We start from the raw sequence: 17,409 nt of genomic DNA, 5'->3' as shown, positions 1-17,409 counted from the left end.
TCCTCTGCTCACAGCGGCGATTTTCTCCCTTACATGGCAATTCACCTCAGAGGGAATTTATGCTTTTTTTTTTACAGAATTACAGAATTTCAGGCACTATTGTCTCTGTTTTTTCCTTTTTCTTTAATCCTTGGCCGTTGCTACCTGTGGAACTCTAGACAAAGAGTGGAGTGTAGAAAAAGTAGGGGCTGCTCAGCACACCAGTAATCAGATCCTGGATTCATCAGCAAGAAGAAACCAATGGGCTTCAGTGCCATTTCAGATGCACTTGAGAACCTTGCCTGCCTCTGGGATTCAACTCAGGCTTTGTATGTAGTCACTTTGGCTGAACCAGTTTCTTGCTGGATCATGTCTGGACTGTGTGAAGTGTTTTATCTCAATCTGCTAAAGATTGCTTTATTTACAAAACTGTAAGTAAATAATGAAGACCAGATTTTCAGGTAACCTTCACTTGGTTTACATGAAGCAACAGCCATATTTTCAGGTGTACAAGAAATTTTCCATCTGTGATGACTGATGGGCACAAGTTGTTTAAAATCCTGAACATCAGTGGTCTGCAAAATTTACACTGAATGTAGCCGAACGTGATAGGGGGGAAAAGGATGAAAGAAGTGGTCATTTATGAGAGGAATTCTAAACATTTTCCCTTTCTAGATGATGCAGACTAGCCAGTTCTGTGCATTCAAAGACACAAACAAACTCTCCAGGATCAGCAGGTGATCCCAGTCTTCAGGATTTTTCTCTGTGACAGAGGGATCCCTTTGAATAGGAGCTCAGTGTCTGATAACCTCACATGACCCCAGAAACAGCAATCTTTATGGAAATGCCAACCAACCTTTTAACAAAATCTCCGTAAATTCGTTCATTTACAACATCATTATAATTTAAAATGTGGTTTTTCATAGCTGTGACAAGCCTGGGAATCATTAACATGATCATAACTGGTTTGATATTATCTTTGGACTTCAGAATACTTGACAGATAATCTCATAGTTGTTTATCCAGTTCTTTGATGTTGTGCAAGTTAGAGGGTTTTGGTTGGGTTTTTTGTTTGTTTTTCCTCTTACTGATATATTTGGTTTTGGTATTTACTCTGGTGGTGAAGCCACCTTACAACATTATGACTTTTCTAGCCATGGTATATTTTCTTACCTGCAACAGACTTTGGCTTGCAGAGATCTGTCCAACAGAGAGTGTGTGTGTAACCATGCTGCAGATGTTATCTTTGTTAGCAGGTGAATCCCGGAGGGTTTGCTACCTCTGAAATGTCAAATGCATGGTGCATCAGCTACCCAGTGTGCACACAGGTGGTTCTATCTGAGAAATCACAGTCAGAAATAGTGCCACTGCACCTAAGTGGAGATAATCACCCTGATATTTCCCATCAAAGCAACGTGGATTTACCAAATTTACATGAGATGAAATAGCAGGCTCTTATTACGCAGTGCACATTGTCTCGTTTATTAGGAATAGATAGGGGTGGTCATTTAAGATGAACCTGGTTTGCTAAATACAATCATAGCATGGAAAGGTGTGGTATCTCCTGGATGAGCTGAGGGAAAGCTGGTTAGCTCCAGTCAGGGTTCTATAAGAAGGAGCCATTCCCACACACACCCTGGCATGCCGTGGCTCACTGTCCCATCCACTGACCTCCCTCTGCACTGGGAGGTGATGCACTTTGTCCTGCTGCTCCTGCCATGGAACCACACAGCAATGCTGCAACAGCAGAGTATCACACAGTGTTCAAGCCAGCTCAGAATTAACAAGCTGATGGAGAAGTTATACAGGGCACCTAATCATCATTTAACCTTGTTTGCTTATGTTTGCTATATATTTGCATATTTTTAGTCTGCCTTCTGGTCTTGGAATGGGAAAGAGGTACTCCTAATATATGTGGCAATTTCAGTCTCAAATTCAACTATAAGTTGCCATACTTCTGCTCAGGGAGAAGGGAAAAAAATCTCCATTTGCCCTCTCCTGCTTTTCATACACATCCATTTATGAGTGATTCATCCAGGGCAGAGCAAGTTTATACACTTGTGAACTCAGAGGTCTGATAATGTTTCTCGTGACTGCTTTGAATAAATCAGATCTAAAACATGATTAAATAGATCAAATGAAATATAAACCACAGCACAGCAAAACAGAAATTCTACTTGGCTCCTGTTCTTCTTAGCAGCTCTTCTGCACAGGTATTGAGCCACATACACACCTACTCAGCTTCACAAGAAAACTTTTCATAGAAGTCAAACTTTTCCTTAAAAGGGTAGAACAAAGGCAAAATGCTATTAATAAAATTATCTTTTCTCTTAGCAACTACAGCATTAAAATCATTGTAAAACAGATGAATGTTTTCAGAAATACAATTTAACTTGTGATTTTTAATTAATGTTAAGTGAAAGCTCTGTAAAACTTGATTAACAATTATCATTGCTGATTTTCTACTTGAGATTAGCTTTGAATGAATTCCTTTCAACTTGTAATTTTGGCTGTGCTTGCCTGAGATGTAAAATCTTTTTAATAAGAAAAACGCCCATCTGAATGGCTGAACTGAATGCCACTTACATGTGAATTACAGTCCTAAAAAAAAGGTTTAAGACATTGCTCAACTTGGTTTTTCTTACACTTTTGTTTTTAATTGTTTTACAGACTTAGCTGCTTGTGGAGCAGTTACTTGAATAATTAATTTTTTAGTAAAAGTATTGCGTAACAAAGCTCAGCTTTTGCATGGCACTTCTGTGCAGTCTAGAGCGGCTGCATGAGCATTTCAGAGGTGACACAAGAGTTTTCACAGCTATAGGCAAGTAGCAAGAAAGAAGGGAGTCTGTCCAGAATGGCACACAGGACACTGTTTTGGGGCAGAACCAGCACAGCGGCTGCAGCAGCATTTCTGTGGCAATAATTCCATGCGGTATTTTTTACTTTGCCTTGTCTGGTAGTTTGTCTCACATGATCTGTCATGGTACCCTGTCTAGATGCACAGTACTGATGGAGTAATTCATACCTGTGGCACAGTTTCAGGAGGAGCAGCACTGAAATTAATGGGTTTGGGGCATTCTCAATTTTAGCCGCGGGACACAAAGCAAAAAATATTTTGCCATTTTGTGCCATCTTTTCCATGGTTGAAAGTGCTATGTAAGTGGAAAACAGACATGGAATTTTGATTTAGAAGGAATCAGCTTGAATAAGGAAATATTTGTGTCTGTGATTACTAGTTGGAAGTGAAGAAAACATGAAACAATGAAGCTGATAAAATGATTATAGCAGAAATGCAGTATTTTAGTACTGGATAAGAGCCAGGAAAAGTAATGACAAAAGCAGAGCCTTCTTCATTTCCTAACCAGTCAGCAGGAATTTGTTTGCAATTTCCTTCTTAGGGCACTTCCATGAGAGATGTTGACAGTGAGATTGTCATATTTTTTACACTGCCACAACATGTAGTCCCAATGTGAAACACATAACATGTCTATGGTGGAGAAGACACTGAAATTCCATTTCTGCAGCTGATGATTTCTTCTGAGATTGCAGATGCTTGCATGAGAAACAGATGCTGAGATGGAATAAGAATTAGTTAGAGAGGAATAAGATGGGGTTCACTTTCCTGCCTGGGCCTTGGTTTTTGAGGGGAAGGTGCTGCTAATGGGTGCAATTTCTTTCTCAAGTCCAACCTCCCAAGAACTTCTCAGATCAAGTTTCCTTGCCACACTGCTGCAAAGTCATATACGCAGAAAAGGGCTGGGGACTGTTTCCTCAATAGGCACAAAAGTAAAAGTAATAAAGAACCCAGAGCAAGCCTCCCCACCTTGAAAGGGAGAAATGTAGTGCTACTATATCAAATTCAAAAGTCCTATCACTATACCAAATTCCCCCAGAGAATTCTAGTTGGGTGTGGCTTAGAGAGTAGCCAGTGTAGAAGAGCTTCTTCCCCTCGCTTTTGTGCACAATAAAACTTTTTTGTGTTCTTTTGCTTTCTCATGCTATTGATGGAAGTAATGCAGTCTAGCAAAAACATTGAAAAAAACCAGATTGCTTTTTTATGGTGCAAAATGTGTAGTGCATCAGCAGGCATCCTCCACCAAGAGTTGGAAGGTAAGGTTTGCCAAAAAAAATCCCATAAAAACAAAGCAAGTTAGCTAGGGCTGTGATGTAGTCTCTTTTTCCTGGGCACATTCCCTGTGTCTGCTGGCTTCTTTCCTTCTAGGCACAGTTTGGTAGATGTTTGCCCCCTCTGCAGTGTTGAAAGCCTCATCCAAAATTTCACCTGCAAGCTTGTCTCTCCAGGAAGGGTTGAGGGAGAGGGCTGTGCAGCAGCTGGGGAGCTGGGTGCCAGCAGGGAGCTCAGGGCTGACAAGCAAGGCTGGGCATCTGGGTGAGTACCAAACACAAGTCCCCTTACAGAGGAGTTTTGGAGAGGGAGGGGCAGGAAGGAACTGTGCAGTCATGTCACAGTGCATGTAATTTTGTTTAGCATGACTAGATCAAGACAATATTTCCTTTTAAATAGTGCTCTGGGTTGGAAAAGAGCAGTGAAAAAGGGTGAAGAAGTGGCTGGGCAGAAGGAAGAGATGAGAGTGGGATGGGGATTAGTGTTAAGATGCTGTTCACAACTTCCTCCTGAGCTGTAGGAAGTCCAGGATGTGATGAGGAGGAGTTGCCAATAAACATTACTCTTCCCTCTTTTTTCCTTTTTATTTACCTTTTTTTTCCCTGTCTGAAATAGGGATTCCCTCTTTAGTCTGTGATCCAAAGACCTGGGTTGGTTCCTGGTGTTTTGCCTAGAGCCTTAAAACAGTCACATGCTGAGTGAATAATTGCCTAGAATTAGAATGCAAGAGGCACCTCAATCATTCATTAGGATATAACCTGTGCAGTCATTTCACTAGTGGCGTGCCAGCTGATACATTGTGGGTGCAAGTCACATTCCTGCTTTTGCACCATGCCAAGCAGACAAGGGAGCTGACAGCTCTAAGCAATACCAGGTAGGGTTGGGATCTAGTTTTGGTTCCTGTAATGTCCCACACAGCACAAAATGCAGGAGGCCAGCCAAAACAGAATCAGCATTTCTAGCCCAGCACATGGGAGAATCTCCTGACTGGGATAGGAGAAGCTGCAGGGCTGAAGAGTGGGGGGGTTGCAGGTATGTGAGCATGCAGCATCTGGAATCAAGTGGAGACAGGTCCTCTCCTGCATGTGGATATGACTCAATACCAAATTAGAAACCGCCAATGCCCCTGATGCTGATAGCGGTGTTTGCTGCCGTGAGTGTTGCAGTTACGGTTTAAAGCAGGGCATTCCTGATTTCGAGTACTGACACTGCAGAAAGTGAATGCTTTTCTCTCCAAGTGTGCCTTATTTTCCTAGCACTGCTGTTGCTTGGGTAAAACATTGATTTCCGTGTTTCAAATACACAGCAGTGCTCAGAGAACCGGGGGACCAGAGTGCCTGTGGGGATCCAGGGGGTTCAGCAGGTGACAATCCAAGGCCCTGGTGTGAGGTGGGAGCACCATGGTGGGGCAGATAGTGTGCCTGTCTCCAGGACTCTGCAACAGTTGTTTGTGCACTGTAAGAAGAGAGGAGTTGTAACTGAAGCTTGCACCAAAATCTGGTTTTCCTGCATATAAAACTCAAAATGGATTAACTGCTTGCAACATACCAGTTCACTAAGTTTTGGTGGGGGGTGTCAAGTAGCATTGTAGAGTGTTTCCACTTCACATGTACGTGTAAAACAGGCAATTTTTTCCTGATGCATAGGGATCTTTGGTGGAAATTTCGAAGGAAACTATTTCTGCCAGGATTACCTCACAGTGTTTTAACTTACACATGTATTTCTTTTGGATGATTCATCTAATTTCCTTTCAGTATGTGAATCCACAGGAGTTTATAGCTTTATGCACTCTAACTCAGTGGATTAATCTCAGTGGACCAGCTGAGTAATGAATTTTTGCAATGCAGGCAAAAATTTCTTAGCAGAGTTCGTGTAGTGCTATGTGGACTTACAGTTCGGGCAGCTTATATTTGGACACTATGCACTGCAAAGTTAATAGCATCAAGTTCTTCTTCTTCTTCTTTCCCTGCAATTACCATACATATATGAGAGCTTTTCTCATACAGACCTCCTACAGCCCTCTACAGCATCTCTGGTGCTTTCGGTAGCCCCTGGGAGGACTCTCACAGCTAGATGTAGGGAATGGGGCCAACAGAGAAGTGCACACTTGAGTGAATAATCTCTGAGGCCTCTGCAAAGTCATCTGACACCCCCTGAGGCTGAACATTTCCTCTGCACTGGGTTTTAAAGAAAGCCTGAGGCTTTGTTTCTTTAAGCAGTTGAGCTGCTCTAACAGCCCACTGTTTCTGAAAGGGGTTCTTTTATCCCCCATCCCCTTCATTTATGGCTGGCCCTCCCTGAACTTGTTTGGCTCATTACCCAAGAAGATAGCCACCTGCTTTCTTTTTCCTAATTATTGTTCCTCTGCGCTAACAGGTCTGTATGGTGATGGAGCTGGAAGATGGCATCCCAGCAGGGGTGGGATGGGTGGTGAGGAACAGGGGGGGGGGGGATGTACAAATGAGCTCCTTGGCAGGGAGAACCTGGGAGGCAGCTCAGGTGCTGTTTGAGGTGCAGCTTGTCTGCCTCTGAAGGAGCAGCCACTTCCCCAGCATGGATGCAGGCTCTTCGAAGACTCCAGGGTGAGTCAGCCACGGACCTTAACTGAACAGGCAATTTAATACCACAGAAAAGACAAGCAGCTTTTTTTCCCACCCTTTATCTCCTGAGCCAACTAGCTGTGGGGTTGGAGAAGAGCCAGGCCAACACAAGAGAGCATGCAAGAAAAGCAACCAGGTCCAGTGCTGGCTCCATGAAGCCTGAAAAAACACTTCACCTGTAGCTTCCTCCAGTCTTGGTTCTGAAGGAAAACCTACAACAGACTTTTAAAAGATGAGCCTAAAAACAGAAACCTGATTGTGCAGACTCTAACAGCTGCAGACACGTTTTAAGCACTTCACAGAACAATGCAATTTACTCCCTACACACTTCAGGGTGCCAAAGGTGCTGTCACCACATTGCTTTGCTCCTTGCCAGCTGGCCCTGCTGCCCCACAGGTACAAATCATGGGGCTGGCTGATCGAGTGAGGGCTGAAGGATGAAATTTGTGGCAGAGCATCTGTTCCCACCCAGGCAGCCCAGGAGCTTTGCTGAGGGCTAGAGAGGAGTCTGCAGAACTATGGTTTTTCTCTTGTCAGCAGATTGGTTCATATATTGGGAGCAGTGTCTTTTCAACAAAGTTTATCTCCCTGTGTGCAATTAATTATGCAATGTTCAAAGGAGAGCCTTGGATGATGCAGAAAGCTGACTTTGCTAATGAGAGGGGCTCTAATGGCAGAGCAGATTTGTGGTCAAGCTGGGGAGCCAGCTCCAAGCACAGCCTTTTTGGGCAGAGCTGGCCAGGGTGGGTATCCTGTTAGCATGGCTGGGTTGGGATCTTGGTTGCTGCAGATATGTTTGTCACCAGCTTTAGAGGAAAATAGCTTTATTTTTTTATCTCCTAATGTGATGAATAGAGCAGGTTGAGGGTGAAGTGGTTGTACCCTGGGCTTGCTGCTGTCAGTTGTTCAGTGTTAACTGGGTGCAGTTTTCTGAAGATATTTTTACAGGTGCAAATCCACCCTGAAGGCACATGTGTATGTGACTCTTCCAAAGCACACCATGACAGGGTGGAAGGTAAATATATGCAGCCAGAAACAGGAGGTCTCTTACCCATGTATCATGTTTAGAGCCGATTGATACCAGCTATCATTTTAAATGTTGGTGATGCAATGAAGTTTTTTGTCTATGTCTCACTGTAGGACTGATGAGTGTGTGTAGCCCTTCATAAACTGCTCTTGTCAACAGTTTCATTATTAAACACAGGCAGTCAAATATTGTGAGTCAATATCTTTCATCTTCTTCTTCAGCCATATCACAAATTAGAAGTCACTTAAAAAGAATTTATTAAAATGTAGCACTGGTTTCTTATCTCAATTGCCTTCTGATTACACTTTGAACTACACTGCTTTCCTAAATGAACATGGTGATTGCCACTTGGAGAGCTGAGATCTTAAATAGAAGAAATAACGCATTTACAAGAAAACAGCCAGCTTAACTGGCTTCTACCTTATATATAGTCTAGCAGGTCTCAGGAACCTTCTCTAATTACCATCACTTCTCCCCAGGGCTGTGTATCTGGGTTCAGAGCAGTTACAGATTTCGTCCCAACAATGGTGACCGTGTGGCTTCATGTCCTGTGTCCAAGGGAATCCAGCCACCTGAGCTCTTCCCACATGTCCTCAGGTGGAAGAGTGCCAAAGGGATAAGTTGAATAGGAGGGAAATGCCTGATTGTAACTGAATGGTCCTCAAAAGGCAGAAATTATGCTAGGATTAAGCTAGAGTTAAGGGGTTCAGGGAAGAGCTGGCATGGAAGAAAATGGTGGGACAGTACGGTAATTTTATTATTGCCTTTGCCCTCTGGGGGCCATAACTACACACATTGAAGTTACACACAGTCTGCTGTGCCGGCATGCTGCTGAACCTCAGGACCTGGGCTGCTATATCATCCCAAAGTTCTTCTAATTCAAGGGGGCTGTCCAAGCAGGGGACACCTCAAAGGCCTCTGCTCCTGCTTAGGTGTCCCCAGGGCCAGAGATTATTTCCCTGCTGGGCTCAGAGAGTGCCTGGGGAGGTACTAAGCAGGTGCTAGGGCCAGGGGTGTGCTTGGTGTCGGCCCATTTCTGAAATAATGTTTTGGATGTCTCAAGCTGCTACAGCGGGTGCAGGTGCTGTGAGGGAACCCGCGGGCTGCAGTGCCCTGTGCTGAATGTGGCCCAGCCCCGAGCTCTGCAATGTGCAGCGAGGACCAGAGGGACACAAGTGCCCCAGGAGAAGGTGCTCTGGGGCATGGCAGTCTCCCCTCCTCCTGCCTGTTGCTGCCAGAAAGGAGGCACAGGCCATGGCTGAGATGTCAGGCAGGAGCGCTGCAGTGGTGTGTAGTGCTGAACAGGGTTGTGACACGTGTATGAGGCTGTGGGAGCAGAAACCTTGCTGTGCTGGCACTGCCCTGGCTGAACCACTGCCTGTCCCCTGGCCCTGCACAATGCGTGTGACCAGGTAGTGCAGGCAGCCCCTCTAAGAGGGGGTGGCACAGTTGTCACCCCAAAAGTATGGAAGGCAGAAAGGACCACCTCCTGGGGCCCTTTGGCTGCTGCTGGAGCATCTATCCGTTCCAGGGTAACAGGTCTGTCCTGTCCTCATTCCTGCTGAGGGCTCAAAAGAGGCCGGCAGAGCTGAGAGGAGCGAGGATGATGGGGGCATCAGGTGGGGTGAGGATGGGTGTTGTGTCCGATGTGGTCTCCTCAGCCTCACTCTCCACATCCTCCAAGTTCTCGCTGACAGAGGGGATGATCTGCACCACCTTCTCCTGAAAGTGCACTTGCTTGCGAGGGACTGGCACGGCTGCTGGTTGGGCAGGAGTTTCGGGGGCTGAGGTCCTGTCCTTGCTGCCCTTCAGGATGCTCTTCATATGGCCCAGGAGTGAGCAGTGCTGCTCCCTCTGGGCCCCGTGGAAGGTGTAGGTCTGCTCAGTGTCACCAATGATGGTTGGGGCTGCCTCAGTGGCCGAAGGGTCCACGTACTGGCCCGCCTGGGCATGCGTCTCTTTGTGCCCAGGACTCTTCCTCCTCTTGCTCAGCAGGAAGTAGGCCAGGGCAGTGAGCACCAGCATGGACCCTGGGGACAAGAATGTGCTGGCTGAGGGCTGGAGCAGGTGGAAAGAGCTTGCCAAGCAGTGCTTGGTCTGGCTAGCTCAGCGCCATCTGCCACCAGCCCAGCTCCCTGCACATCCCCACCCTCACTGGCCCTTGGCAGACCATGCTCCTCTTCCATCTGTGCTACTCCCCACCCAAGCTTCTCACCAGGGATGGTGACATGCCAGACGAGGACGGGATGCAGGAAGCAAGCCACTGAGAGCAGTGTGTACCCCAGGAATTTCTGGAAGCTCCCTGGGCGTCTAGCTCGCTTCCAGCAGGCCTGTGCCAGGGATTCAGGCTTGTGACTGGGGAGAGAAAGAGAGGTCCTTGTGGGATGAGGCAGCAAGCATATGTCAAGAAGTTTTGGACCTAAGCGTGACCCATCTAGATGTGCAGATCCTCACTCTGGTTTGCCAGGAGATGGGGGTGTTTTTCAGGGAAGGAAAGCAAAGCGAGCATCTCCTGTTGGGAGAAGAGCATCTGCCAGGTGCCAGCACCTCAGCATCTCACTAATCAAGTGCCTATTTTTTGGAGTAAGTTGTTGCCTCTCAGCTGTGAGAACTTTTGAGTTTATGCTAGGAGACTGCAGCAGTGCTCAGCCTCTGAAAGGGGCATAAGGATTGTCTATGTTTTAACTTTAACTTCTGTGCTGTCTCTGGAGGGAGCTGACGCTCATCCTGGGGATCTGACCGTTCCCTCAACCCTGGTACCTTGAGCCTACACAGTGTATTAAGCACATGCTGAAGACCAGGGTTTGTTGTGCTGATGCTCAGGAAGTTAGGGCACAAGCCTGGATTAAAACACAGGTTTAAATGTGTGCGCACATGGACACATTTACCTCCCCCCTGTCTGAGTGCACTTGCCTTGGCATTAGGGGCAGGACATTTGGTCTGGCACTTGCAGCTCCCCCAGATCTGGTGTTGCCTGTAAGGGGCAAGGTGCCTTAGGGAGGTCCCATTATGGCTGGAGAGCAGTGGGCAGGGTCTACTCACGTGAAGCATATCTCCAGGAACAAACTGATAAAGAAGAAGCCTTCACAGACAGTAACTGCAACCCCTGAAAAACTGAAAGGTGGAGCTGTCAGGGGAGCAGGGCTGTGCTTGAGTATGTTCTCCAGGTGGGCAGAAAGGGCACAGGGGGCCAGAATTTACTATCCAGCTCCCAGCACAATCTGTGTGCTGGGGTCTGAACACCCTCTGCTCATCTGGTTTGTGGAGGAAAACTCACAGCCCTTCTGTCCCTGGGGAGTCAACTTGCAGCCAGTGTCACCTCTGGCCTGCCTGAGTCTTCAGTAGCATCTCTTTTTCTAACAGAAATATCTTATTTTTCTGAAACCTCAGTATGGAGATCTGAAATTCCCAAAGGCTTGGACACTGTTCCCTGCTGCTGTTGAAGTCTGCTCTGGTGCTACATATGGTGGAGGGGTTGACCTTGTCACCCCTGCCAGCTCTGATTTCAAGGGCAAAAATACTCACAGCAGATAGAAAGCCAGGCTTTTGAACTGTCCTCGCTGCAGAGTTTCTACGCCCACACCGATCAGCACTAGAAAGAGAAGGTAGGAAAGATGCTGACTGCAGGGTTCATTCCCAGTTCCCTCAGGTTAGTTCCCAGCTCCCAGGATAGATGCCCCCTTTCCCCCAGGGGCTAGAGAGGCTGCTTCTCCCAAGCAGGGCAGCATGTTAGGACTGCTAGCACACATGATTCATGCTGACACGGCAGCCCAGAAGAGTCAGAGCTGAGTGCTGTCCTTGACATACAGCCCTGAAACCTGTCCCAGCTGCACCCCTATCGTGGCAGCCTTGACACCGTGTGGGCTGGGGAAAGGTGCTCTGGGAATACCAGCTGGCCTTGGACAGCTGGGGGAGGTGACCAGCAGTGTCCTGTGACCCTTCTACCCTCTGTTGTGCTGCCACATCTCAGCTGCCACAGGGCCCACTGCCCCATCTTTCTCTGCCCAGGTCCCCCCCAGTGCCTGCCCAGCCCCACTCCCTTGCCCTCCCTGCTTGCCCAGGCCTGCTGCACCCAACACGTGGCTGCAGAGCAGGGGAACTGTGCCAGCTGCCTTCACAAAGGGCTGTAGCCATAGCATCAGGCTAGCCAAACAGAAAAACATATAATGGGAGCAGGCAGATTAAAAACAGAGAATGAACGTTCTCTCAGTGCCCCAGCCAGTACAGAACACCAGGGAGTCAGTTTAAGGGGGATTAAGAGTATTAGCAAGGCTAAAATCTTTGATGGATTGGCCAATAGCTTCAGGGGATGGAAAATTTCCTTCAACATCCTTCAGTTCCCTTCAAGACTATTTCTAAAATGGAGTGGAAATTTAATACCTCACACAATCTGCGACGAGTTGGCCAGTAGTTGCCAACTTACAGGGCACAAGTGTTAGCAGAGTAGAGCTGAATGGAGCCCAGGTTTCATGGCCAGAACATCGCCCTGGGCAATCTTCTGTCTGCACCTGATGTCTCCACCCCCCCTCACTGCCCAGTCCCCACCCATCCACTGGTGCTCAGGCAGTTCACCACTGGTCCTGCTCAATGCACACTGGCCAAGGTTTGAGGCGCAGGTTGGATCCACTTCTCTGAGCTGTGGTTTGCCCCATCTGCAGAAGGGTACCAGGCTCCCAAGCAAGGACACAGATCAGTGTCCATCAAGACTGCCATGTAGGCCAATGCCAAGGGGCAGCTTTCCCATCTGGGCTGAAAGAAATCCCTCTGTGTTTTCCCTGTGTCACTTGCAGCTGCTGGCCCCTGTCAGCCACGGGAACACACGGGGCCCATGTGCCACCCTCCTACACTGCCTTTCCAGCTCTGAGCATAGCACAGGGAAATCAGTCTCATCAGAGGGCTGTGAAGCTGCAAGAGCTGTGTAATCCTACATGCAGAGTATTGTCTTTTACTATCTTGTGACTGAGGACCATTCTTTATAATCTTCCCTACAAATGTGGAGTTCATTCATTCTCATTCATTCATTCATTCATTCCCTGTGGATGAATGCAGAGTTCTACAGCTTGGCTGTTAGCTTGAGCCTCTGCTCTGAATGGGGAGATTTCCTCCTTTTGCACAGCTTCTGCTTTATCCACAAAGCTGTTTGGATGAAGAATCTGCAAGAAGAAAAGAGCTGTTTCGAGGTGTTTGTTTGGACTAGTCACTGCCTCGGTTTGGATCTTGTCCAAACCATGTGGCTAAAGGCACATGATTAGGAATTAAATGGTTGAAAGCATGAGAATTAAGAAATAAGTAGGAACGCTTTCCTAGATGCAGAAATCACAAGGCCTAGAATCTCTGAACTAGAGATGCTGCAAACACTGCAGCAAATCACAGAGCTGTTTGACGACTCTTCGTTGACTTGCCGTAGGACAAGTTAGCCATTTCCTGATACAAAGGAAGCCCTGTAGCCCCACCATTGCAGAGAGCCATTACACTCCAAGATTCTGGGGGAAGGGAAGGTTTGTACTATGTGGGTAACCTGTACTTACTAGCAGCATAAGGAGCTGGCCAGGCCTTCTCAGAATCAATTAGTGGGGCTGATGCACTCTCCCTTTCATAGTTTTTTTTCAAACAAAACCCATGGGAACTTCTTCTGCATGGTTTCCATTTCATGTATAAACCTCACACACCTCATCATCGCTAAACACTGCATCAAGCTGTTTTCTTACTCCATTGAGACACACAGAGAAATAAAACACAGGCACATCCCATTCTTCACTGGCCTTTCGGGAAAGTCAGGTGATACTGGGAATGCACCAGAGCTATGGAAAAGCACAGCTCTCTATGCTCCGTGATCCTCAGCAGACAGATAACTGCACTGCTCATTTAAAGAAAAATTAAAGAAAGAGGTGCAGATGCTGCAAAATGACAAAAAGAAAACATGCAGGAGAGAAAGATGATACTCCACTAACACACTTCCACATTGTAAACTACTTTCAATTTTGTTGTTCTAGCTTTAGTTTTCTCATGGCAACAAGCTCACGTTTTCTCCCAGGAATGTCTCTGTAAGTTTCCCTGGAGTTTTAACTGAGAATATGACCAGCATGAGGCTCATGTGGACCCAAGGGGATGGGGATGAAGAAATGAAGAGATCTGCATTTTCTGATTAAAGCTATGTCCCATCTCCCACTGTTGCAGTATCATCATGACATGCCCTTATCTACTGGGAGTTTGTATAAACTCAGAGACTCAGATCTCTGCCTATTATCAGTATCAGTCCTTTAAAACACATTCCAGAGCCTCCATCACCCCAGCTGGGCTTTGTGTGTCCTTGGAAACCTGTGCGTGCTTCAGCCGACCTGTGTGCTTTCCACTTTGTCCCTGATTTGAGCAAAGTGCCTCTTCATGACTGTCTGCAGCTGATAAAGGAAATACAAAGGCAGAAGGGCCTGCTGTGACTTACTCTACAGTGTCTGACTCTGAAATCCCTGGGGGTCTGAAACAGGAACCACAGGCACCACCTCAAGTCACCTCTCACCAGGAACCTCTGGTTCACCCCTCCAGACTTTGGACAAATCAGCCCCTCTGCTTTACTGACAGGGAAACTGAGGCAGAGAGTGCTGCCTGTCCTGTCCTGTAAGAGCTAGTCAGCAGCAGTGCCAGAGTCAACCCCTGAGCCCTCTGCTTTAGCTGATTGCCCAAGTCCCATCTGGAGATGCTCCATGTGAGATGGTGTTCCATCCTCCTGAGTGAGGCACTCTGTCTGACACCTGGCTCAAAACACCTGCATTTCACCTGAAACCAAGCACCTGGGTGTGTCACCAAACCCAGAACACCCTGGTCCAAAGCAGCCCCTGGCAGTGGGTGAGAGGATACAACTCACCAGGTGGGTGAATTTATGGTGTTTGTACTGCAGCTATAACATGAACTGCTCTGAGCTGCTCCCCAACAGGTTGCTAGAGAGGCAGAGCAGTGCTTTTGTAGTAACTATGCCAGGATGGCTGGGACAGAACCTCTCCATCCTGCCTGGCACAGGACATCTCACTGTGCACCGTACAAGGAGCTCCTCCTTCATCTTTACATCCCACAGAGTAGCCCGGCAGTTTTGCACAGCCATGAGTATTTTGCTTTTCAGTCTCATTCACATCTCGCCTATGCCTATGTCTGTGTTAGAAGAATACAGTTCAGTTTTTTTGGTTTTGTTTTTGTTTTTTTTTGTGCTTTAGCTTGACCTCTGAATGTTGGCTCTTCCTTTCTGATGTCTCACTGTGCCTCCCACAGCATTTGGAAAGAGCCTGGCCAGGCACGCAGCACTCTCCCACCCTGGGTCCCAAAGCAAAAGAGCACTTGTTTCCTTGTCCCCCTCATAGGATGAGGCAGTGGCTGCAGCTGGCCAAAGGCAGGGAGGCAGCCTGGAGGTCCCAACACCCACTCAGTGCCTTTTAGTGCCAAAGAAAAAGAGAATTTGCTCTTACCTGCTGCGGTGGAGATGCCCAGCAATCGGCAGGTATACTCCAGGGCACTCCAAAATGCCTTGTGCTGCATGGTGAGGAGATGAGGGCTGCGGTACAGCCAGCCAGAAACCCCTCTTCAGAGCCCCCACCTCAAGTGTAGCCCAGCAGCTCCCAGGAACAGGCAGAGCCTCTTGCTCCCTGGACTGAGTGACCTTCCTGAAGCAAAGGGCAGTTCGTGCAGGACTGGCCACCTCCACAGGGCCTCCCAGGGGAGGGTGGTCGGAGAATGAGCTGCCACCCCAGGGAACCGGTCAGTGCTGCTTCCTGCTGCTCCCGTGGGGGCTGTGGAGACCTGGCCTTTTCCTGCTCGCCGCTTGCTCCTTGTCGTCCCGGGGTGATTAATGATTGGTAAGGCAGGGGTGCGGCTTTGGGAGCATTTGTACCCCAAGTGCATGGGTGCACGGCCTTCCCTGTTCCTGAGGTGGAGGCTCTGGAAGCCCAAGCTGATTAAATGAATGTGAAGTCATTAGTGCTGTGCAGCTCCCGGCAGGTTAACCATTTGTGAGGATGACGATGTTTGCTCTTGGCAAGAGAGCAGCACATTTCTTGCAAGTCACGAGGGGCACTCCAGACCCATTGCCTCCTGCAGCTGAGCCCCTGGCCATGGCTGCTGCTTGCCATCCAGGTTCCAACAAGTATGACTTGGGAAGCATCTGTGCTGATGTGCAATCACAGGAACAAGGAGACCAATGTATTTACAGGGGTCCTACAGACTTGGGACAGGCACAGCAAGGCAGATCTGATTTTTGTGTTTTGGGAACCCCAGTGAAATGTGGTTTTTGTTTTGTAGCTACCAGAGCCATTTGAATAGCACCAGGGCTGCACAAGTGTCCTAACGTATGGAATAGGCTGCACAGATACTCTGACCTCTTTGCCTCGGATTAGGTAGACAATCTGGGGGTCGTTGGCTTGTCCCTGCAGGACACATTGCCTCAGGAGAGGGGCAGCCCTACGTATGTCTGAAGGACAAGAGATGAAAACACTGCCTGTTCTGGCACCCCAGCCCCACACTCCTTTGTGCTTGAGCAGGGTACATCTTGCTGGAGGTCACCATCGATCCCCACCTGCTGCCACTCAGGGAAGAGGTGGTGGGGGCAGCAGCATGGCAGTCCTGGCAAGAGGGTTATGTGAGCACAGCACAGTCCCAATGGGCAGCAGGGATGTGTGGTGCCTGCAGGGCTGTGGGTTCACAGGTCAGTGAGCTCACCTTGTGCTGCAGCTTGCATCTGGACAGTCACTGCAGCTCCTGCCCCTCGCTGCGCTGGCTGGGAAACTGCTGTGGGCAAGGGACTGGGTGAATCACCCTCAACTCACACACAGACAGCCCTGCAGGGAGGGAGCAACCAGCTGAACCTGTCCCCTGTGATCCCTTCTCACCTGCCTGACACAACAAAGCTGAGGCTGGCCAGTATGTGTTGTACTGACTTGTCCTGGGGGTAGAGATGACTTGTTCCAAGGGCACAGTGACAGCTTCTCTTCCATGGGTTCTTGGTCTGTATTTCAAACTAGGATTTTCTCAGGGCAGCCAAATGCCTGAGCTTATGAAATGGGTCCATGATTCCTATAAAAAACTGCTGACACTGGTTTTTTGAACATTCACAAGGTTGGGAGTGGCAGGGATTTTGCAGCAGGCAATCCTGACAAGGTTTGGGTGCAGAGCACATTTTGCATGTGAAAAATGGAAAAACCCACTGGGGAAGGGTTTCCAGAGCATCCTGAGGAGCAGTGCTGAATGGCGCAACCCCAAATTGTGTCTTTGCCTTGCAGCACTGGCACTCCCTTTGGGTGTTGCTCTTGTCCTCCTGCACCACCTCAGGTGTTTGATGGAACTACCCATTTTCCACAACTGGTGACTCACTGGTGTGCCTTCCTTTTTGAGACAGTGGAAAACAGAGACAGCCAACAGGGAAGGTCACACAAAGGCTGAGGAAAAGCCCAGCTGGGGTACCTGCTGCCCTGCATGCTATGGCTGGGCACTGCCTGGGTAATCCCCATGCCCTCTAATTGTGCTTTGCTGCAGGCTCTAGGAGCACTCTCTGCATCCAGAAATCACCAAAATGCCTTAAGAGCCCTGGGGTTTGCAGAATACAGATTCATAGAATTTTCTGAGTTGGAAGGGATCCACAAGGGTCACTGAGTCCAACTCTTAAGTAAATGGCCCATATGTGGACTGAGCCCACAACC

The 17,409-nt window shown here is 48.0% G+C and overlaps 1 protein-coding gene across 1 annotated transcript; it reads right to left on the bottom strand.

Annotated features, from left to right (window-relative positions):
• Nucleotides 1-9,301: 9,301 nt before the first annotated feature.
• Nucleotides 9,302-15,390, bottom strand: TMEM72 (transmembrane protein 72; the record flags this gene model as incomplete). The annotated part of the gene is made up of 5 exons (XM_082285923.1): nt 15,187-15,390; nt 11,258-11,324; nt 10,775-10,846; nt 9,948-10,087; nt 9,302-9,762 (listed from the first exon to the last, which is right to left on the bottom strand). The coding sequence occupies exons 1-5, from the start codon at nt 15,254-15,256 to the stop codon at nt 9,302-9,304; spliced, it is 810 nt and encodes a 269-aa protein (XP_082142049.1). The 5' UTR covers nt 15,257-15,390.
• Between the last annotated feature and the right edge of the window lie 2,019 nt (nt 15,391-17,409).

This window comes from Coloeus monedula (genome assembly GCF_965178545.1).
Source record: "Coloeus monedula genome assembly, chromosome: 8".
NCBI classification, from domain to species: Eukaryota; Metazoa; Chordata; class Aves; order Passeriformes; family Corvidae; genus Coloeus; species Coloeus monedula.
Note: the sequence above shows the minus strand (reverse complement) of the source record. Positions and strands in the feature narration are given on the sequence as shown.